Consider the following 24,459-nt stretch of genomic DNA (forward strand, 5'->3'; position numbering starts at 1 on the left):
GGAATATTTTACAATATTCTCTATTTATATTTTTTATATATCAGCATGTCACAGCAGTACTTATACCAATATAAAGGAAAGTCTAGATCGAACAAACAAGATTTCCATCTGGTTTGCTGATGAAAATGGACGGTCCTGATCATGACACCACAGATCATGCTTATTGTGATGGGGAAGAAGAATGAGCACAGAAATTGAGCGAAGGTTACTAGCATTCCCCTAAAGACGTTTATGACACATGACTTTCTAGTTTCTACTTTCTAAAGAAGCTAACGTCATTACCAGAATACGATCGGCATAAGTTAGTAGAATTATATATAATTATTCTAATATGCGCTTGTGGCGAAAAACTGGGGTTTAACTTTAGGTCCTGCTAGAAAAAAAAAAAAAAAAAAGGAAAACAAGGGTTTTGCAATGTATATATATGGACTTGATTTTCACTGTTCTGCGAAAGCGTAGCCGTTCCTTATTCTCTGCTCTGATCTCTCGACAGATGCATAGAAAAACCCTTTTGCCGCTTTCAGAAATGGATGAAGGAGAGAAGCCAATTAAGCCCATATCAACAGATCCAAACGAGTACACAATTATTAAAGAAGGAGATGCAGAGATTCTAATGCATACCAACAATCAGGTCTTCTATAACAAGGCCCAGGTAATGGTTTTTTTGTTCTTTGGTTGGTTTCTGATTAGAAGTTGTTTGGAAGATGTTTATGATTAAATGTTTTATGGGTTCTTAACTTTTTTGGATGATTAGTTGGAATTCGATTTTTTTCTTTGATGGGTGTTTGTAATGTTTTGTTATTGTTATTGTTGTTGTGATATTCTTCCTATGTTTGCCTTCTAATAGATTTGGATTATGAACCTGAATTGGTTCACAACATGATTGTTACGTGCCTAATTGGCCGTAACACAAATAAACGAAAAGAAAATAGAAATGAAGGGAAAGAGGTTGATTCGAGGCAACCGGACCTCCTAACGGCTCGATTCGAGAGGAGCCATGATTCTCCTAAAAACAAAGTTTCCTTTGCTGCTGTAAATTTCTCTTCCTCCATTTCATTGAAATACAACTAATTAAATACAAACACAAAGGTAGTTACACATGAACTACCCATTTTCCGACTTAAAAGACAAATAAGCAACAACCAACACCCACTGCCCTAAAACCTATAAGCCATAACTAAATAAAAATTACACCAGTAACTAAATAAAAACTACATCATAATCCACCCCACTCACATCATAAGAAATGCACATAACAATGATTGATCTTCTTGGAGGGAAGATCAGCCTCTTGACCCACTTCGGTCAGTACTCCTTTGTGTTCAAAGACACAATCACAATTTATGGGATAAATTTCTTCATTACTTTGAAAAAGATTACTTACATGTTATTTATAGAAAATCCACTTGGCCACTTTCTCTAAAAATCCTAAGGGGCCGTTTGGATACGCGGATTTTAGAATCTTGGATTTCCTCGAAATCCTGGATAGGAGACGAGAGGAGGAGGAGTCCGTCCGTCGTTTTCTGATTTCTCGCTTTACACCTCCTTCAAACTAAAACCTGGATTCTAAAATCCACATATCCAAACAGCCCCTAAGAGTCCATCTAGATAACCTTTATCTTTAATACTCCTATCCATACCAAACAGCTAGAGAAAATTCCACAAGCTTTAAAAATATAATCTAGTTTATTCTACCCTAAGTGAGATCCCATTTAGGCACGCAACAGTCTTGATTTGCTTGGGGTTTTTGTTTCAATTATTTGATTTGCTTGTGCTAGATTTCTTATATCTAGTACAAGCTTTTTCAATGTCAATGTGTGTTACTATCACATTTCGTATGTATTTCCCTTAGGTTTTCCCAATACGTTTCCCAATGTGTTTCACATGTGCTTTTCTATCATTTCCAGTTTCTCGTTTCCCCTTTAATTTTTTAACGCGTTTCACATTTCCATTTTAGGTTTCGTTTTTCCATTTTAGCTTTCACTCCCCCTTTCAAGAAAACCTTCTTGGCTTAGTGTTTGTTCCTTCTTTTGTCTCACCTGTCTTGGCATTCCTATTTTTACTACTTCCTATGCTTTAGAAAATTTCTATTCTTCTGTAACTTACCTATAAACTTACCTATAACAATCCTCTTGGCTATTTCAGTAATTGGTATGCAGTAGTGTATATGTTGACAAACCTCTCTTTACACTAATGGTGCTTTTCTAATGAACCTAAATCAAAAGAAAGTAGAGAAAAACCATGTGTGCTCTTTTCTCAATTTTGGACTCTCTTAAACCCCCTATCGAGAGAAACAATGCACACTGTTTGCTTCAAGTTGGACTAACTCCCTCAAGTACCATTTCTATAATTTCGCGAAAAGTATCCATACACAAACGATCCCAAAACTTAGAATTTTGACTTTAAAATGACATCTTTTACATGCCTCATGTTGACGTCATCCTTTAAGTCTATTTTGCTCCTTTCTCCTTTTATTATTCTTGTTTAACAAAGGCTTCGGTGCGGGTGAGGCCCACCAGCTACAATTGTATGTCTCATTCCTTTTGGTCTGCCCATTGAAATCCTAAATGTAGCTACTCCTTGATGAAATAGATACCTTTATTTTTGGGCTTTCCTTTCTGTTTTTCTATTGATGTATACTAACAATGACAAACATAATCTTTAATCAGGTGAACAACAGAGATATATCCATTGCTGTTTTGAGGACATTTATCTGCAAACGCAAAGAAGAGCAAGCTGCATTTTTGAGCAAAAAATTGAAAACAGGACAACAAGTATCTGAAGAGGGTTCTTCTGACCCTCTACTAGAGGAGACACCTATTCCTAATGATAAAAACTCAAACGGAGTATGTGAAGAGAAGATGGATGATCCATCTCAAGATCAACCTGTTGACGTCTCAAAAGAATCACACAAAACCATGCTGGGGAAGATGCAAGGGGAACTGAAGCAACCAAGAGTTCTTGAGGTTTTGTTAGTACTTCATATCCTCAATTTGTTTTCTTTAAGAATCTTGTTTCATTTTACATAGGATTCTACAGTGAGCAACTCATCCTTACCATTCAAAATAAAAAAAATCCTCCTAGTAAACATTATGGTGGAAAATATAACCCTGTGCCATTCAAAAAGAAAGAAAGAAAGAAAAGTTAACCCTGCACGGTTTGTTTAGCTTTGTTCTTCAATTTATCAGTACCATTTTCATTGTGAATTGGCAGGCATTGGCTGCTTCTGGATTAAGAGCTCTGCGTTATGCATGTGAGGTAGAAGGCATTGGACAAATTATAGCGACTGACAACGATAAGGGTATCTGTTGTCTTCTTTTTCCTTTCTTCTTTTTTGAGGCAGTAAAAAAAAATTAAGTGTAGAAATTGAAAAAGGGGCAGAGTTTACCCCACAAAAAGCAATGCTCTACACCACCTTTGGAAAATGAGGGTTGTGTATATGGAGCATTGCTTTTTGTGGGGCAAGCTACTGACTCTATGGCCTCTATAAGGATATGCAAATATGAAATCTCCCTCTCTCTACATTCTACAAAGATCGACAATCTTATCAATGATATGACTAGCTTCCACGAGCACATTTGCCGTCAATCCATTAACATCTGTCAAGATTTTGAAGAGAAACGTGTAACCTTGTTATTATGAAACACCCAACTCATGCTTTTCAAGCCCGATTTTTCCAAAGAAGACCCATCAAAGTTAAGCTTGATAGGTTGGGTGGTGGTAGTTAAACACTTAAACATTTAAGAGGCCTTTGCCCTTCTTGGGCTCCTTGTGATGATCACTTTCTACTTTTTGGTTGCATCTTGAGACGAGAATCCACCAATAATTTGTTCCCACTCACCCAATCAAGAATGGAACTTTTAGTGACCCAAGCTATCCTAACCACCCACAAAAATGAAGTTTTTTTTTTTTTTCTAAAGTTCTATAGTTCCTTTCTTTCTGGAGCAAGTTTTTGAGGCCATACCTATCAAAAAAAAAAAAAAAAAAGTTTTTGAGGCCAAGACCCCCACATTCTTTAGGCTTACAAGTATCCTCTGATTTCACAAGATATCTTATTCTTTACACTTCTTCCTTACGTTTCCATGAGAAATCTCTTTGAAGCTTCATGATCTTCTTAATAACCTCGACTGGAATCTTAAAAAAGGGGTAAGTAGGAACAATTAGACAAGGAGGCCTTAATTAGAGTAATTTTCCCCCAAAAGAAGGATTCAATTGGGGCTATAATAATTAATATTGTTATTGGATGCATTCTATATAAAGTATTAGAGATTATTAATTATCAAATAGGTCAAGGAATCTTAAAAAAGAGGTACGCAGGAACAATTAGACAAGGAGGCCTTAATTAGAGTAATTTTCGCCCAAAAGGAGACAATTGGGGCTATAATAATTAATATTGTTAGGGGATGCATTCTACATAAAGTATTAGAGTTTATTAATTACCAAATAGGTATTGTCCATCACCACCCCCTTATCCTTAGCTATGCGACACTTCCTTCGTCCAACACTTTGTCATTGTTCTGCCCACGTCTTTGGTGCACCGAGTTTTATACGTATTTGTCTGGAAAGAGAAAAACTCATTAACTCATTGACCTTCTATTGCCATTGCCAGACAAGAGTCTAGGGCTAATGCTCTTTCTGCATCTGCCATTGGCGTTGCTGCTACAATCACACTGAAGTTCATGATTGCTATGACCACCATAACGAATTCCACTGAAGAGACTGAAGAATGTTTTCTACGTATCTACATACAATATGTACTTTGAACAACATTTTTGTTCACTTGTATGTACTTTAACTAATGTTTCCTTGGAAGATACTCTCTTATATCTTATATCACTGTATTTTCATATGAAGTATTAGAAATAAGAGTGTATAAATTAGCAGCATTGTAACAATGCTGGTTCCTGGCCTGAGCAGTAAATATATGCGGTTATAAATTTATAGAGCATTAATTACTAGAGCCCTATTGTAGCTCTTCTTCCACTGGCCCTATGTCTTCTCCATACACCCCACCATGGAGCCCAAACTGCGTTATACATTTAATTGATAAACTCTCTGCTCTATTGATCTTCAATCCCAAGACTAGTTGAAACTGCCCAAGGGTATTCCTGGTATTCCTTAATTGAAAATTGAGTTCCCACAGAAAATCTGACTCGTCCATAGAGGGCGAGCCTTGGCGCAAAGGTAAGGTTGCTCCATTGTGACCTGGTGGTCACGGGTTCGTATCACGGAAACAGCCTCTCTGCAAGGCAGGGGTAATGCTGCGTACATCTACCCCTCCCCAGACCCCGCAATGGCGGGAGCCTCGTGCACTTGGCCTCCCTTTATATTAGTTCGAGTAAGACTCATAGCAGAAAATACATTAATCAACCCACAATCTATCACCCTCTTCATCATCTTACTAAGGTCCTCCCAACCAAATTGAATAAAAAGGTGAGAGGGATACCTCTAAAGCTCTTAAAGAGACATAACAAGGAATTATTCACTAAGATGAGAAAATATGGCGAGGAGTTGCGATCAAATTTCGCTTCTTCCAATGAACTATGAATCTCATTCTAACCATGACGTAGTTCGCTAAAGTTCAATCCCCCTAATCATAAACTTTCTCCAAGTCAGTCTTGCAAATAATACCTGTCTCATTTTCCTTTTTTTTTTGGAATCCAGACATTATTGGCACTAAGGGCCCCATCCAAATTCTCGTGCTCTTCCACAAAGCCTTTTGGAATGGAGAAATCACTTTACGAAGCACTTCTTTTAATTTTCTTTCTAAAGTGTTGGTAATGATTTTGTAGTGGCTCCCCACAAGACTAATAGGTATACAATTTTTGACATCAACCGCTACATCTTTCTTTGGATAAGGGAAATGAATGTAGAACTTGCTTCTTTGAAAGATATATTGTACAATTCAATATGCATGATGGAGTTTGTTATACTTTACAGCTACAACTTATAGTTTTTTTTCCTTCAATAATAAAATAATACGTTTGAGAACTGAACCACATACTTGGCTGTTGCAGTGTCTGTTGAAGCTTGCAAAAGGAACATAAAATTAAATGGTTCCTTGGCCTGTTCAAAGGTGGAACCTCATCTTGCTGATGCTCGAGTTTATATGCTCACTCACCAGAAAGAATTTGACGTGGTACACACTATGCATCCATACTAATATTGGCTACTCATATTGGCACCACCATGTTTTGATAGTTGCACAAACTCAGATTGTTTTTTTTTTTTAAATTGGCTTCTGAGAGCTTTTTGGGAACTGTAATAACCTTTGAAGGCTGTTTAAATAATAAAAGACATGATGATTTAGTGCATCTATCAAAACACGGTAGTGCCAATATCAGTAGCCTATATATATTCAGCTTTTTGTTTCCAGAAATTCTTTTCTTTCAATTACAATCTACTTAATCTACTTTGAGAATACAAATTGCTTGCTTCCTACTAAATGGTGAAAAATTTGAAGACAAAGCTTGAATTTTTTATAGAGCGGTTTCAGGGTATGAATTTCATATTTTCATATAGTAAATTCCTTCCTTTTTCCAATTGGGGTTAGTATATTTGTTTACTTCTGTATCAGCAATTGCATATTTGAGATGAACAGGTTCTAAATAGGAAATTGTAGTGAATAGATGCCTAAAGTAGGGAACATGATATCACATGCTTCTTTGGATGTTGCTGCTTTTAAGAAAAAATTATTAATTATTAAGGGTGTTCTTTTAATTTTGCATGTCATTAGTATATATGCTAGAGGGAGAGCCCTGGCGCAACGGTAAGCTTGCTCCATTGTTACCTGGTGGTCACTGGTTTGAGTGACGAAACAGCCTCTCTGCAAAGCAGGGGTAAGGCTGCGTACATCTAGCCCTCCCCAGACCCTGCAATGGCGGGAGCCTCGTGCACTAGGCCCGTCAATTTGATTACCGGGGCATTTGGATGGCTGATTTTTCTTTCGCTAAAAGTTTCAAATTCACTTGAAGCTTTAAATAGTGAAGTTTTTCCCCCCTAAATAGGTTTTACGGTTTATGACATACTGTATTTTCCAATGTAGTAGTTTACACTGTTTGGATGGCATTTTATATTTTTGCAGAAATTTTATTTGTGTTGTCCGGATGACAATTTAATGAAAATTAATAGTTTTTTTTTAAATGAATGAAAATTATTAGTTAACAAAGTGCATTGGCGTTTCCAATGAATACTCATGTTGATTCCTATAAAAAACTGAATACTCATGTTCATAATCTATTTCATTAAAGTACTCCATTACCTAGTTGGTCCTGCTCTTGAAAATTGGGTTTTTTTTTTGTAAAAGACCACACCGAGTTTGAGGTATTTTGTGAAAGACCACCTCAGGTAAGGTTTCAACTTTTGATATGGGTATGCATTTCAATTGTGACTGAAATGAAAATATGTCAATTTTGAATGAAAATTTTGTCTTGTTCTCTATCGGCTCGGCTCTAGCCCTTTCTCGGCTATGGTTCTGATTCTAGTTCGGTGAAATTTTTGTAAAATCACGGAAACGTATTGACTCAGATGAGCATTTAAGATGAAACTTCAGGAAGTGATAGAATAAGTACAAATACTCACTAAAAACCCATCATATAAGCAAAAGAATCACCTGTAATTTTTTAACAGCATCGAACGCCTATTGACTTGCGTTGTCGTACATGTATAATAATTTAGTAAGTACCATATTTCACATGTAATTCATATTAATATGGAAAAACAGTTTATGAGCTCGAGCTCAGAAACTGTGTTGGCCAACATTTTTGGGGTGATCCAAAGCATTCATTTGAAAGGCCCTTACATAGATAGGGTGTCCCCAAAAATTCAGGTGGTTAGGATCATCCTAACCCTTCCATTTGTGGAGGGGAAAAAATAGGCAGATTTGTGGAGAAACAGTATCTATCCATTTCCCCCTCCACTTTTGGATGGGTTAGGATGATCCTAGGACCTGATTTTTGTAACACACCCTATCTATGTAAGGGCCTTTCAAATGAATGCTTTGTATCACCCTAAAAATGTGGGCCCACACGAGTTTTTGACGCTTGAGCTCAGAAACAATTTTCCCTATTAATATTTCTAAATAATAAATACACTACACTTCATATACAATTCATATTAATATAATTATGTTACACATACTGGTAGTATACCACTAATACACTAAATGACAAAGAAAGATATTTTTTTAAAATAATTTTGATATTTTGTAAACATTGATAACAAAGAAATAGTGAGAAATTACATCATAAATTGTATGATAACAGAGCATGGTTGAATCTTCACATGACTTGATTTTGTTATTATTTTATAAAACTTTAATAACTTTTTAGTAAAAATACTAAAATTTAATTATAGTATTCTAAAAATGTAGTGTCTAGCACATAATAGTGTGAATTGTGTTATTCTAAAAATGTGGGTTGGCTGGGTTGCACAAGTGCGCTAATGTGCAAGTTGGGTTACGACTAACCCCTCCCTCCCTCCCAAAAATGGAAAAATACCAGGAGAGAGAGAGAGGGAGAGAGAGAGAGAGAGAGAGAGAGAGAGAGAGAGAGAGATTGTAGGGATTCTTTTTTTTATAAAAAGAACATGCGTGGAGGGAGAGAGAGAGAGTTGCGAGAAAGAGAATCTGAGAGAGATTGGGGGTTGCATAAAACATAGAAAAGAGAGATACTGGGGAGACATGAGGAGAGATTTTCGGGATTTTGTGGGGAGAGATTTTTCGAAAAACAAAAAGGAAACAAAACTTGCGCACACACGAGAGAGAGAGAGAGAGAGAGAGAGAGAGAGAGAGATTTGGGAGAGACTTTAGGGGTTGTGTTGTCAGCAAACACAAAAATTTGGGAGAGAGAATACGCGAGAGAGAATAGGGAGAGTGGTGCATGGAAGGGAGATGGATAGACTCTTATTCTTTCCCTCGTTGTTGAGGACCACACCTAAAGCTTTGATGCCATGTTAGAAATGGGGATTAGGTTAATGAGGAAGCAGAAGAGGAGTGAAGATGATGGAGAGTCTCCACTAGGGAGCTCCTCATGTAAATGATGTATATATAGGCCCAACTAGGGAAATATGTGTATCAAAGATTGTAATACCCTCTAATCTACATGTAATGCCTAAACTACCCTTACATTATTCAACTGTAATAATTAGGGAAAGTAAAGGTGGTTTATAATGTTTGCATCATTACAAATTCTAGCTCAGTTTTCACTAAAACGGGTAAACAATTTGGGCTTCTGCAGAGGTATCATGTTAGAACTTTGTGGATGAAAGATATGGTTCTAGCGAAGGGTAAAACCTAAGTAGTCGAAAAGGCCATTATTGGACTCAAAATTAAGTGTGATTGTGATTGTGAAAAACCGAACCAAAGAAGGTTTGGAAAAATCGGGATTGTAAAGCCGAGAGAGAGAGAGAGAGAGAGAGAGAGAGAGAGAGAGAGAGAGAGAGAGAGAGAGAGAGAGAGAGAGAGAGAGAGGAGTTTACAGAAGTATGGAAGATAGACATAGAGGAAAAAAGAAAAAAAATGAAAGGGATGGAGATTGGGATAAGAAACAAAGAAGGCATACCATGAGTTCTTCTTCTTCTTCGCGGCACAAGCTTTGGGAGCTCTTCTCGATAGAAGGGAGGAAAAGAGATGGAGGGATGAAAAGAGGAGGAATGGGAGATCGAGTGGATGAAGAGAGATGGGAAGGGAGGTCGAGTGGAGAAGGAGAAGTATTCTGGGTTTTCTTAGCAGAGTTAGTTTTTTATTTTATTTTATTTTATAGAGAAAAGACGTATTTGAAAAGGAAAGAGAAGACGTCTCTGATGCATATTTCTATTCTTTATTGATTCTAAAGATTCATATGATACAGAATTTTCCATTTAAATCTATTATTTTAAGTAACAGAAATGTAATGGGAGGGGATTCGACTAAAAAATCGCACTAATACGTGTCAGATTCGTTGTCTTGATATGCTTTCTTATAGGACACGTCTCCCAGACGAAACAAATCAGACTGTGTCTACTGCGAATCTGTGGCGGAATCCGTGTCCGGATGTTTCAACACGCGATTCTCCACACTCCATACACGAATCCATGCAACATATGTTAGAGGCAAGGTTTTATGTCCTCCTCTTGTAATCTTATATTTTGATCAATAAATTTAAGGTGTGCGTGGGCCCCTAGATAAATTCCGGGTAAATAAATAGGACCATATAAACTTTTCTTTTGAATATTATTATGGTTTTTTTTTTTTTAATAATGAAAAAAGACACGTGTGATTATTATTATTATTATTATGGTTGTTATATAGAGTTTTGAAGTATGAAAGCATATTGAATGTTGTTGCTTAATTTTTGGGCAGTGATAAATCGACTCCCCATGTGTCTTTCTCTCTCCTCTGGGTTAGAGAGAGAAAGTGGAGAGAGAAAGACATAGGGGGAGTCGATTTAAGATATTTGGGAGTCGATTTATCATTCCCCTAATTTTTTCATCATATGTAAATATTTTTTAATTTATAATTTTAATTTATAATTTTTAATTAATTTAATAGAAATGCTGAATCCAAATCATCGTTTTTTGGGTTAGCCGAATCTGACACCTTGAATCGGTGTCGGTGTCGGATTCCGACACCGAATCCGAGGCCATGCAACACAGCTTTTTAATAATTCAGGCACAGGGAGTCCACATGTATTTTATGTTGGGTACTAATATTCATACCCCTCACTTCAAAGTTCAACCAGCTGTACACTATATCTTTGTTTCTTATGCTCTTGAGATTTACACCCCCATTAGTATAGACTAAGAAGCACGGATACTCTCCGGAGGCCCACGTACCCGTGTCGGGTGTGTATCGGGTGCGGGTGCTCTTGGGTGCTCTTTGGGTGCGTACCCAGTACGCACCCGGTTCAAATTAAATCGAAAATTACAGATTAACAATATAGGGGCTGTCCCAATTAACAAAAAAGGGGGTTGAATATTTCAAAATATCTATAATATATATATATATATATATATATATATATATAATATCTATAATATCTATAATATATATATATATAATATCTATTATATATATATATATATATGTAGAGAAAACGGTTCCTACACATATGTGTAGAGAGTTCTCTACACACTAGCTTAAAATACAATGGGGGCCCACATTGTTTGGGTGATCCAAGCCATCCATTTTAAAGGCCCTCACATAGATAGGGTGTCTACAAAAAATCAGATCCATAGGATCATCCCAACCCTACGATTTGTGGAGGTAAAAGGGATGTCTTTAAAACTTCACAAATTAGTCCATTTTTTGCCTCCACAATTCGAATGGTTAGGATGATCCTATGGATCTGATTTTTTGTGGACACCCTATCTATGTGAGGGCCTTAAAAATGAATGGTTTGGATCACCCAAATAATGTGGCCCCCACTGTATTTTAAGCTAGTGTGTAGATAACTTATCTACACACATGTGTAGGAACCGTTTTCTCATATATATATATATATATATATATATATATATATATATATATATATATATATATATATATATACCGTAATTAAAAACCTAACAACTTAGAAGTAATATTAGATTTTGGTGATGTTACTGTTATTTGATTGTTCTCCAATTAAATTGTTTGAATTCTTTAACAAAATATTTAATTTTTACTTTTATAAATATTTAATAAAATATAAAAATATATTATATTTAGCGTACCCCCAACGTACCGGTATCCTATTTTTTTTAAAAATCACGTATCCACGTACCCGTATCGTGTCGTACCTGCACCCCGTACCCATATCCGTGCTTCATTGAGTATGGATATAAAACAAAAGGAGACATTATCAACATGAAGGGTTGTGATTATGCTCTTGAAATTAACACCCCTATTAGTTTAGAAATAAAACAAAAGGAGATAAAAACTATGAACATGAAGGGTTGTGAAACGGTAAATATAATTTACTTATTTTGTTTGTACAGGCTATTTATTTCTCAATTGTTTACAGTTTGCATAGACTGAATGTACAATGGATGTTTTTTACGTACACTGAATATACCCGGAATGTTTTTTTTTCTGGGTAAGAGGTCAAGTGTAATTCTTCTTCTCATCCAAGTTCACCTCTATTGAACTACCTTCCCACACCATGTGAGATAGATCCATGTACTACATCTTTTTGCTTCTAAGCAATACTAAAATGGTGAAATATTTTTACATGAGAAACTGAAAACTGGAACAATAATGTGTCGAGATATAATATACTGTATTGCTATTCCTTTATCGTTTAAAAAACACGTGTCTAGATGACATGTGATGCAAAACAAAACAAAAAAAACTCAAAAGCCTACCTTCACTACTACGAAACCCAATTTCTCCTTGCAACCTTCTTTTCATCTTCCTCAATATCTTCTCATCCACCATCTCAAATCACATATTCCCTTCCATCCTCACATGTTCACACCACTTCTACTCTTTTGACTCACATGCCTCTTCCCACTTAACTAGTTGTTTAAACTTGTTTCCTTTCTGCTTTCTTCCCACAAAAAATGTCCATGGAGCCTTCTAATTTCTTTAGCCACATTCGAAGGGATTTTTAAGAGGGGCATGAACTATCTTAGGAGTTTTGAGAGGGAAGCTTTTATGAGAGTAATTATCCTCCCAAAAGAAAGGGACCCATTCTTCCACCGAACTAGCCTTCTCTCTTCCATTCCACCACATGATCTCATAGCGACTTAGAGGGAATGTCCAACACAAGAGGTAGAACCTAGTTACACAACACCCAAACCATCTCTCCTCCTCTCAATACACAAGCACCGAAGTACAATAAAACAAACCATCACTCAAACCCCTCTGTTTATCCGTTCTGATCAGCTTGGTCCTCTCGAGTTATTGAAATGCTTCACATTGCTTCCATTTAATGTAATGGAGAAAGATGTAAACATGCAAGCCATGACCCCCTCCCCCGACCTTTGGATGAATTTGGATGCTTAGCTTTGTTTTGGATCCTCGCTGTGTGTTGTTAAACATATTCCTGATGACAAAAGGCTGTTCTCTTCCTTTATGGTGGGATTCTAAGCCACATGATGCATATTTTATACTGGTAAATTTTACAATAATTTTGGAAGGCAATCAATAGGCTAGATAGGGTTAACATTCATGTTCACGCGCTTGGTATTTCAGGTTTTTTACAATAAAATTTGGAAGACAACCAATAGGCCAGATAGGGTTAACAATCATGCTCATGTGCTTGGTATTTCAGGTTGATCTAGATCCTTATGGGTCGCCTTCTGTGTTCTTGGACTCTGCAGTTCAATCAGTTGTTGATGGAGGCATGCTAATGTGCACAGCTACTGATATGGCTGTGCTATGCGGGGGCAATGGGGAGGTCTGCTATTCCAAGTGAGGTTTTAGACTTCATAATATAGAATACTGATGTGGTTTATAATTGCCTAATTGTTGTATGGTTTATTAACTAATTAATTGTGAAACAGATATGGTTCGTATCCTTTGAGAGGGAAATATTGCCATGAAATGGCTCTGAGGATTCTTCTTGCATCCATTGAGGTACTCTGCACTAATCCATGAAAAAGGCTGTGTTTGTGTACTATGTCACAAATATCTCCGGTAGTTTCAAAATATCGTGTTTTTATCCCAACATTTTGATAAAACGACAAAATATCCCGTGGTTTTAAAAATATGGCGATATTTCATTTTTTTCATAAAATATTGCGATAATGTTACGATATTATCCTGATATTTTTATTTTATATTTTTATTATTAAATTTTATATATTTATATATATTTTTTAAAATAATTTTATTTTAACATTTTTTCCAAAAAAATAAAAAAATTAATATATCCCGAGATTTTCCCCGCCGAGAAATTCCCGAGAACGATATTTGTAACATAGTTTCTGTAGCCTATCAATCAATATGACTACGGTTAAAACTCTGGTTTGCTTCTTTTTTTTTCAAATGCAGAGCCATGCAAATCGCTACAAGCGATACATTGTTCCTGTTCTCTCCGTACAGATGGATTTCTACATTCGGGTCTTTGTGCGCATTTTCACGTGCGTTGCTTATTTCTTCCGAGTGAGAATTGATATATTAATTGGAACCTGATTTTGCTATTTTTACTAAGTCATATATCATAGGTCATTTCTTTGTACCTTGTGAGGAATTAAAATGTGTGAATGGATTATTTGGATTATTTTCAGTTCTGCAAGTGCAATGAAGAACACGCCACTTAAGCTCTCCTATGTCTATCAGTGTGTTGGGTGTGATTCTTTTCATCTTCAATGTCTTGGGAGGACTGTCACCAAAGTATATACAGTGTTGTCCAAGAAACTGTTTTATTTCTTTCTTGTTACAGAAAGCCTCTAACCTTTTTTGCACTCTGTTTTTTTCCCTACTTTAAGAATAACAGTGTAAGATATGCACCGGGTTTTGGTCCAGCGGTTCCTCAAGAGTGCAGTGATTGTCGGAAGAAGTTTAACATGGGTGGACCCATATGGTCAGCGCCCATCCATGACCAAGAATGGGTTTCTTCTATATTAGCAAATGTTAAATCTCTGAGACATCGGTATCCTGCTTATGAGAGGATTGTTGCTGTATTGACTACAATATCAGAGGTAGCCTTCTGATACTTTTTAATATCAAACCAAAATATTTCGGTTTCAGTGAACATTTCGGCTGAAATCATGTAAAACCTTGATAAAAATTTCAGTCTTTTTTTTTGGTTAAATTTCCACTGAAATGTATAACCTTTCGGTGGAAATCTTGTAAATAAGGGTGAAAAACAAAATTTCGGAATTTTAGCGGAATTCTGTATTTTTCTGATTCAATGTACTTTTGGTTTTGGTCCAAACCGAAACCAAAATATTTCAAGCCAAATTCGAAATTTCGGTCAAAGTTTAAAACTGTGATTTGAACTTGTTCCCATGTTATGTTATTGACTTTGGAAGCCAACCAATCTGACGTACTACAAATTATGATTTTGCTAGAGGGAACCTCTTTGTAAAAATCATGGGCATTGGTTTATAATTATTAACGCTGACATGCTATCTGTAGGAGTTGATTGATGTTCCTCTCTTTGTGAGTCTCCACAACCTGTGTGCAACTCTCAAATGCACATCCCCTTCTGCAGTTATGTTTCGTTCTGCTGTTATCAATGCGGGATATCGCATCTCCGGAAGTCATGTAAATCCATTGGGAATGAAAACAGATGCCCCAATGAATGTCATTTGGGACATCATGCGCTGCTGGGTAATCAACATCTTCCATTCTCCCCATGCTTCCGAATATTAATATAGTATTATGGATCGAAATAATGATTAGGTCAAAAAATGATCCTGCTTAAACGTATTTGTATGCGCTTGTATGCATAGATCAAGAATCATCCAGTGAAAGCTCAACCGCCAGATCAATCGGGAACTGTGATCCTTGCCAAAGAACCTACTCTGCAGGTATTTTTTTGATCCTTCCTATTTCTGGGCCCTCCTCTTTTATTTCTTTATATTCCTTTGGAAATGATATCCACACACTGTTGCTATGATAGAAAGGTTATTACAATTCCCAAAAAACTAACACCAGCCAATCATACCATGCTTAATAAAGTAAGGAGTGTTATTATCAACAGAGTACCTATATAATTTCCTTTATCCTATTTTCTTTTGTTTTTTCTTTTATCATTGCTGAAAAAACCAGGCAAAACCTATTTCCGAGTAACCCCTTCCTTTGTTATTGTTGGACACTGGGACAAAATATATGCTCTTAACCAACAAGAGATTAATGCTTTAAGCCCACTTCTTGAAAACCTGTAGAACTAGAAAAAGAAAGAAAACCTCACCATGCTGAACTGAATTAAGTAAACCGAAAGGCTATGCAGATGCTATGATAAAATGTGAAACAATGACTAATGCTCCAGCCGACAATACAGCCTTATTTGATACCCCTAAAAAAACAGCCTAATCAAATAGCACAATATCAAATATCAAATATGGATCCAAATAATATCGAAGTTTCCATATATGTAATTGCAAAAAATAAATTAATGCTTAAGGTTTGAAAACTAGGCTTGTCTTTCGTTTCTTTTCTTTTCTTTTTGGAAAAGATAACAATTAAATTAAAGAAGAGAAATTACAAATGAGGCAGCTGTTGCCTCTTATGCAACACATCTCTTTGCACCCTTATTTCAGCCAATCTATCTGTTAAATTGTTCTTGCTTCCGCTACCGTTCCCCCAAAGAAATCACATTGGACGAGTCACCGTCAACTATAAGGGACCTGAACATTTCACTCTTGAAGATAATTAACTCCAGGAGCAGACGAGGTTTTAAATCTCAGTTTCTGTTTCATTTTCGGTCATCAGCAAAACGGAAATACCGAAATATTTTGGTTTTGAAATGAAATTTCAGCTGAAATCTTGTAAAATGATGGAAACATTTCGGCACGAAATTACAACCAAAATCCAGGTAAGATTCTTCACCACTGATTTTTTCGTTTTTACTTTTTGTAGTTTTTTTAAGAAATATCTTTAAGGAATCTCGGTTTTCTTCTCTTTTCTTCGAGTGGACTTGACTTTTGTCAGGGTTTCTATCGAAATGAAATGTTGACATTTCAAAGGAATCTTTATTTTTTTTATTTGAAAAGTTGCATGTGTCAAATATTTCTACCGAAATATTAACGAAATCCTGAAATTTCGTGCTAAATCTATTATTTTTCCGAATCGAAATATTTTGGCCGAAACAAAATGTTTCAGCTGAAATTTAATATCATAGGAGCAGGGCTCTGATTTAAGTTTCATTCGATGCTGATTTGCCAATGGGCCCAGAAGAAACCACACCACTTTGCTATCTCTAAACACACCTGCTATTCTTGCAGTCCTCGTGTTACCTAGGGAACTTAAAGTTAAACTTTATAATGTTTGTAGGAGTACCTTTCCAAGAAGCAAAATATATTTCTTTTCGGAATATGGCGAAGATGAATTTCAGATCATCAGCGGAGAAAGTCTTAAAATAAGAAAGCTTGAAATTCTATGGGAACCCGAGCCCATGGAATAACGGATGCTTTGATCTTCCATAACACTTGACAAAAATGTTAGGAATTAACAACGCAGCAGAATAACGATGCAAAAGATAAACGAAAATTCACACACACGTAATGATGTAGATATTAGGAGTTATTTCCGTATTATTTAGAGGGGAGAATCTCAATCAATCAATTAATCATCCAAAACTTATAATTCCTAATATAATGAGGCCTATATATAGGCAATGGGATGGAAATAAAATTCCATGGAAAATAATTGAAATTCTATGAGGCCCTAGATGGCAACCTAAGAAAGGGGGTGAATTGGGTTTTAAAACTTTTTTGCCAAAAACAATGCGGAAGCTAAAAAACAATCAAGCACTTAGAAGTAAAAACCACAAATGCAAAACCACATAAAGATAAAGAGAGATTAAGAGTAAAGAGAGAGTGCACCGGATTTTTAAGTGGTTCGGTCCAAGGATCCACACCAAGGCTTACGTCCACTCCACCGAGAATTTCGGTAGCTTCAATATTTTGATTCCCGTAACGGAGGGGAATCAACCCAATTACAATCCGGAGAAAGGCTCTGCGTCTCCTTCTCTTGCCCTTGTAGAGATGGCTCTGCGACTCCACACACACTCACCAATTACAAGTATGATAGAAAGAAAATAAAAATGCAAAGCCTATTCAAAAGGCTAGATCAAACACTCAAGCTCTCAAACAAATCTCACTAGAAAGATGTACAAGATGAAGCCTAGATCTAATCCCTTTTAGATATTCCCAAATGAGGCACAAGGGTGTTAACCACTCTCTAATATGATTAGAACATGTTTAGGGGTGAGAGAGATCAGTTCAAAGGCTCATATATATATACAGGAAACCCAAAAGTAGCCGTTACAGAGGCAAAACAGTAAATATTGTGAAGTTCCTGCAACTAGCCATTATACCTCCAACGACTATATTTTGCCGTACCAGACGTCTGATCCATCATCTAGTTGCAACAGGTTCATATTCCTTGATTTTCAAGTTATACCCATTAACATGTAAAATTCATATCTCCATTGTTTCTTATCGGATTTCGACTTATACTTGATTTGAATGGAAACGATGAGATCTTTCTGTTAAAAATATTTTCAAAAATATTTGAAAATGTCTTGGATCAGTTATGATAGGATTTAGGTGCTGATCTCATACTGGCCTTTATTTTCTCTGTTGATTTGGAATGCCATATGGGTCCAATATATTGGTAACCACTATGTCATTCACTTATCTATTTAGGTTGTTTGCTTACTCGATTATGCCTCTAAATGGGATACCTAAGTGGGATTAGATTTACAATCTAACTCAAGACAAACACAAGCAATTCTTCAACTTTGAAGATCTTCATGTCTTGGTCACTTCCATGGATCTTCTCTTTGATTCTTTGGCTCTTCAAGATGTCTCCTTGATTTCTCCAAGCTTTCAACTTCCTTTGGCTTCCAATGATCTTCTTCATTTGGTTTATGCCACGATCCATGCAATGTCCTTGACTTTTGTGTTTGATTGCTTGAATCTACAACACATGCACTTAAACATCAAACACATTAGTAATACAACACAAATCAACTTGTGTTTGGAATCATCAAAACATAGAAGATTGCCAAGGTGGGAACCATTGGGCTTACAATAATTAACTTTCCTATTTTTAAATAACATAGAAAATAAAATCCTAGGACCTAATAACATGGAAATAAAAATACTAGAAACTAAATAATATGGAACTAAATCCTAATATCTGCATCACAGAACACACAGATTTACGTGGTTCACCCAACCAGTATGGTATGGGCTACGTCCACGGCAGAACGACAAGCCAACGATTCCACTATTCTGAAGAAGAGATTACAATACCCTCACAACTCTCTCTTGGGCGGCTCCTGATATCACACCCTTTTATATGGCGTTCTGAGACTCGTTACAATAAAGGGAAAAACCCTAATTCATGAAAGTGTACAATACTTTCCAGATTAGACTGAGATCAAGGCTTCACCAATAACAAAAACTATAGCTCCCTTTCCTCAAAGGTTCAACTCATCTCATTCCATAGGGACGAGCTAGTGGCGAAGAAAGCTATCTTCACCCAATGAGCCAAGGTGAACACATTTCCACCCTGTGAACAGATCTGAGATAGAATTAGGCATAACCCACTACAAACCGAACCAACTCAAAACTAGATTCCAAATTCCGCTGGAATAAGAAAAGTGGACCAATTGTTGTTTGCCAGTGGAACCCTCTACTACGCAGTCGATCAGAAGTGTTTTATCTTCTTGAGAAACACTGTCCAAGAGAACCATTGGAAATGATGGGAACAAGTGCTTTCCAAATGCTAGACTGAGAAACCATTGTCAAATCTTCTTTGGATAGAGGAACTTGTGCTTTTTCTCGACGGAGAATATACCTTTATGATCAAGAAACCAAACCCCTCTTATCCTCTTCAACATGTGAAACAATCCAATCTTCCAACAAAATAGTGAAACAAGGAGATAGCCAAATTCGTCATCTTTGGAAATGCTCGGGAACAAGTGCTTTCCAAATGCTGGACTGAGATACCATTGTCAAATCTTCTTTGGATAGAGGAACTTGTGCATCGACTTGACGGAGAATATACCTTTATGATCAAGAGACCAAACCCTCTTATCCTCTTCAACATGTGAAACAGTCCAGTCTTCCTACAAAATAGTGAAACAAGGAGATAGCCAAATTCCTCATCTTTGAGGTTACAATAAAAGGCCCACCCCCAAAGTACGCTCCCAACCCTCTTATAACACAGACACACATCAACCCTTCTATCTCTCACTAATCTATAAGCCTCGGAAAAGTTAGGCTAAGAGGATTATTACCAAACCAAACATCTTCCCAAATCCTAACCTCATTTCTCCTCCCTATCCTATCCCTAATATCCAAATTGAAAGGCTTCCTGAGACCACTAATCGACTTCTAAACTCTCAGCTTTTACCTCACTTTCTCCACTATCCGCCCACCCGTGCTCTCCCCATACTTACCTGCAAGGTTTTAAATGTTGGTTTAAGTATGCATGTCTGTCACCACAGAAATGGAAACATGTATATTTTGGACATAGGAAATTCTATAAAATCACGAAAGTTTATCAGAATAGTTGCATATGATAGAAAATCATTTCAGTGGAAAGCTTATAAAATCACCAAAGTTTATCGGAATAATTCCATATGATAGAAAGTTAAGAGGAATCTTTACATAAGTGTTTAAGAAGATCCAAAACCTAATGGCATGCATTGCTGCAGGTGTCTCTGGAACAAGAAGTCAATTCTAAACTGAAATATAATACATATACGTATGCTTCAAATAAATATAAAATTTAAGAAAAAAACCACTTCAGCGGTTATAAGTACAATATATTAGAGTGAAAATGTAAAGGATTTTATAACATAAATAAATAATTTTTTTTTTTGAAATAAAATTCTGACTCCGTTAAGCGATAGACTGGGCAAGAATAACTTATAAAAATATTAGAAGCTAAACCCAAAATGAGGCGGGCCAGAAGTTCCGCTTTGATAAGAAATTAGAACCATTTGACCTGACCTAGGAAGCACGGGTACTCTCCCGGGGCTCCCGTACCCGACACGTATGGGGTGCGGGTAAGTTTGGGTACGCCCCCGGTACGTCCTAGGTACGTACTTCAATTTGTAAAAAAAAAGAGCCCAAATTTTGGTTGCTTGGTGCGTCTCGGGTGCGCACCCACGCGTATCCGACACCTCCTGCTTCTCTTATCTGGTGTAAATCCTTCATATGCTTCTTCTCTCTCCTCTCCTGTACTTAGTATTTACATGTAAACCATTTAAGTAACTTAAATGGTTTGCATGTAAATAATAAAATACTCCCCCCATTTGGATTTATTAAAAATAGTTTCAAGACCCAAATCTAAAAGGAAAAAAAGTCAACTCTCCTGTTCTAGTACAAAATCCGAAGAAAAAGGGTCGGGTCAAAATTTTAACTTTCTTAGCTTCCAAACGGTGAGGTATTTTTCAAATTTTAAAAATTCATAAAATCTATCATGTCCAAACATTATTAAATCCCAAAAGTCTGGTATAAAAAATCTCATAATTTAGTCTCTAAAAATTATTCTTCTTGTCTGGCGCTGGTCAACACACTGGTCAACACACTGGCGACAGACTTTTTTTCTAATGAATGACATATTGATGCCTCATGTTATGGAACTTAATCACTTACGAAAATATTAGAATTTTCCATTTTGGTGATGTTATTGTTATTTGATTGCTCTCCAATTTTTTTTTTAAATTTTTTTATAAATATATAATAAAATAATAAAATATATTATTATATTCGGCGTACCCGAACGTACCCGCACCCGGGTTTTTTGGAAAATTACGTTCCCATGTACCCGTGTCGTGTCGTACCCGTACCCATGCTTCATAGGACATGACCCATTTCAAGTGACAAATTTAGAATAACATATCCACTCATTTTGTCAACTTGAACATAACCATTCAGTGTTAAGATGACCTACAAACGCATTTCGCCAGTAGACGAAGATGGGTTGTTGCCATAATGCCATTAAAAAAAAGAAGATGGGTTGTTCTTGACAAGACTTAGTTAAGACTGAGTTTGAATCTTTTGACTTTGTAAGGGTGTCTTAGTGTAAGTCCTTGCTGTTTTATTTCCCATATCCCACAACTGTTCACTTGCACATGAAGGTATGCTTCTAGTCCTTTTCCAAATCATATATTTTTTTAATGGTCCTTTTCTAAACCATGTTATGCAAGAAACTAAATGTCCAGTTTTAGGATCTATAAAAGCTTTGCTGCTTTTGCTTACGACTGAACTCTTTTTATTTATCAATGAAGATCACTGTTACAATTCTTCTAAATGGGGAGAAGAATCAATGCTGGACAGTCTCTGATTCAAATACTTCAAGATTCCCTGAGAGACTTCTAGATCTCTTTATCGGTTGTTTTGTTTCTGAATACTACTACCACAACTTTGCAATTACCATATTATTTTAGAGTTTTTTTTTTTTTTGAATGGATATTGTTGAATTTTACCCATCCTAATATTAAGTTTCTTAAATGGAAATAAATATTATATCTACTTAACCTGTTAAAATATTCAATATATTACTTATAGCCATATTGTTATGTAAATAAAATAAAATTTGAGAATTGATTAAAATATTATGGCAAATTCATTAATCGTTCTTTTTGAGGTTTTCCCATGTTGACACTCGTACCCATACTGATGCAACATGGATGAAGATTGACATACTGTTCTTTTCTTTCAATCGTAGGCTAATTTTGCAAGAGCGGCCGCATCCCTTAGCAAAGCACAAGCCAAGAAAGTCGCTCGCTTTCTTCCGAACCCTGAACGGAACTGGGGTCCCAAGTTAAGAGCAGGTCGTCAGGTCACGAGCAAGCATGCTTCTCTGTTGGGTCAACCAAATCTTAATGGGTCTGTTCACAACGGAGGCGAAGAACCAGATGCAAAGCGCCTGAAAACGGACGATTCTACCTCCAATTCATGACAAGTTTGAACTCCCCAAATCCTTTTGTAATCAAAATGTGTTGTTATTATTTTTAAGCACTTTTTTTTATATGGGTCATGGGTGGTTATATTTGTTGGTAGTGTTTATTTGATAAGTTAACTGAAAGCTCTTGAGAAAAAGTGGCATGAGCTTCTGTATTTTTGGATTCTGATAGAAGTGGCCAGAGAAGAGAAGATTGTGCAATACTTTGTTACCCTGTTTGGATTGCAGGAATTTTCTTAAAAAGTATAGAAAGGAAAAATATTTCTAAAATTTCCTACTTTTTTTACACAGCGAAATGTTAAACTGTGACTAACCCTGTTCAATTTTTATTTAGAGGGATCTTTAATTAATGATAATACCCATCTAAACTAACCATAATCATATTATTTCACTCAAAATTATGGGAAGAAAAAAAATTTCTATCAGAAAATTTTTCCTTCAATCCAAACAGAGCCTAAGATTATTCATGGATCCCATGCTGCTTATGGCAATGGAATCATTATCGACCTGTCTTTCTGCCAAATTTCTTTTCTAGAGAAATGCTAATCACACTCCTCAGCGGAGAATCCATATTACATTTTCAGACTGAGTGAGGGGCTGGGATCATTTGTTTATCAAATCAATGGCTGTGATCGACCTTATTGTAAAAAAATGAAGAGGCCATAGTGGGTCTTACCTTTGAATGATCTTGACCGTCTATATGATAGGCCTTGCTTTGTATCATGCAACACTAATATCCATAAATTTCTATCATTTGTCATTGAACGTGAACCGTTGCTTATATATAGTTTCTCATGCAACAAAATGCACTCAATCGGATGTTAAAATTGCTTGATTGGCTGTAAGTGATACAAAGCAAGGCTTATCAAATGGACGGTTCAGATCAATCATAGATGGGCCCTAAGCCCCTAATGAAGCATCCTCCTCTAGATCGATACATGCTTGTGGCTGTGCTGTAGAGAAATCGACCCCGCATCGAGTGGTTCACGTACAATTTGGTGGAAATAGTGGGACCCACTAGGAGAGTAATGGGAGGATCTGAATGTGGGCCCTTTCTCAATATATTCTAAAAATAACATGAAGAATTTAGGATCATCCAATTACTAATTTCTAGGCCATGGCATTTTAGCTGTAGGATCCATCAAATGAATGATCAAGATCATCTCGAGACTTATGTAATTATGAATTGGAGTTAAGTAAATTTTAACTCAACACTCATGCAACTAAGTCGTTGTAGTATAGTGGTAAGTATTCCCGCCTGTCACGCGGGTGACCCGGGTTCGATCCCCGGCAGCGGCGATGAAGTTTTTTTTAATTTATCAAAAGATTGCATTGGGCGTTTGGGGCAGCGCAGGGAATGATATATTCGCCCCCTTCTTTTACTTGGGACAGCCCCCTCTTCTGTATTTATTAGTTATAAGTAACTACTCCCTTATACTAGAGGCGGCGGATATATCATCATTTCCCTAATCTTAATATTTTCTCAAACCTGTAGGCCCCATTATTATGGGACCTGCTAATGTTACTGTGCCCTAGCAATTGATCCTTTGTTTGATCTGAACCGTCCATTTTACAATCCTTGTTTTGGATCTCATATAGATAACGAATCACCTACAAATTCCTATTTTCTGTCATTGAATTTGAACCGTTGCCGAGATGAAGATTCTGACCATTCGTCTATGATCAACGAAAAGGATTGTACATCATTGGATGTTAAGATTAGGGCTGCAACTCCGGTAAGGTTGGATAGGGTTGAGGCCAGCCCTAACCCAACCTGAAATAGCATTCCCTCAACCCTAACCCGAGCCTCGGTTGAGGATGGTCAACCCTAACTAACCCAACCTGCAACTAAATTTCTAAACCCTAACCCAACCCATCTTTTCCAAATCGGGTAGGGTTTT

At 36.5% G+C, this 24,459-nt stretch overlaps 1 protein-coding gene and 1 non-coding gene across 2 annotated transcripts; both read left to right on the top strand.

Annotated features, from left to right (window-relative positions):
• Window positions 1-376: 376 nt before the first annotated feature.
• Window positions 377-22,759, top strand: LOC143863465 (tRNA (guanine(26)-N(2))-dimethyltransferase 2-like). Its single transcript, XM_077374129.1, has 12 exons — window positions 377-652; window positions 2,670-2,966; window positions 3,214-3,301; window positions 6,018-6,139; window positions 13,233-13,372; window positions 13,465-13,537; window positions 13,955-14,043; window positions 14,191-14,296; window positions 14,392-14,604; window positions 15,044-15,238; window positions 15,361-15,438; window positions 22,322-22,759. The coding sequence occupies exons 1-12, from the start codon at window positions 425-427 to the stop codon at window positions 22,553-22,555; spliced, it is 1,863 nt and encodes a 620-aa protein (XP_077230244.1). The 5' UTR covers window positions 377-424; the 3' UTR covers window positions 22,556-22,759.
• A 1,026-nt stretch (window positions 22,760-23,785) lies between these two features.
• Window positions 23,786-23,857, top strand: TRNAD-GUC (transfer RNA aspartic acid (anticodon GUC)). Its single transcript has one exon. It is a non-coding gene; the product is annotated as a tRNA-Asp (tRNA).
• Window positions 23,858-24,459: the final 602 nt, after the last annotated feature.

This window comes from Tasmannia lanceolata, unplaced genomic scaffold (assembly GCF_043159265.1).
Source record: "Tasmannia lanceolata isolate RefF3 unplaced genomic scaffold, GAP_Taslan_0.1 ptg000003l, whole genome shotgun sequence".
NCBI classification, from domain to species: Eukaryota; Viridiplantae; Streptophyta; class Magnoliopsida; order Canellales; family Winteraceae; genus Tasmannia; species Tasmannia lanceolata.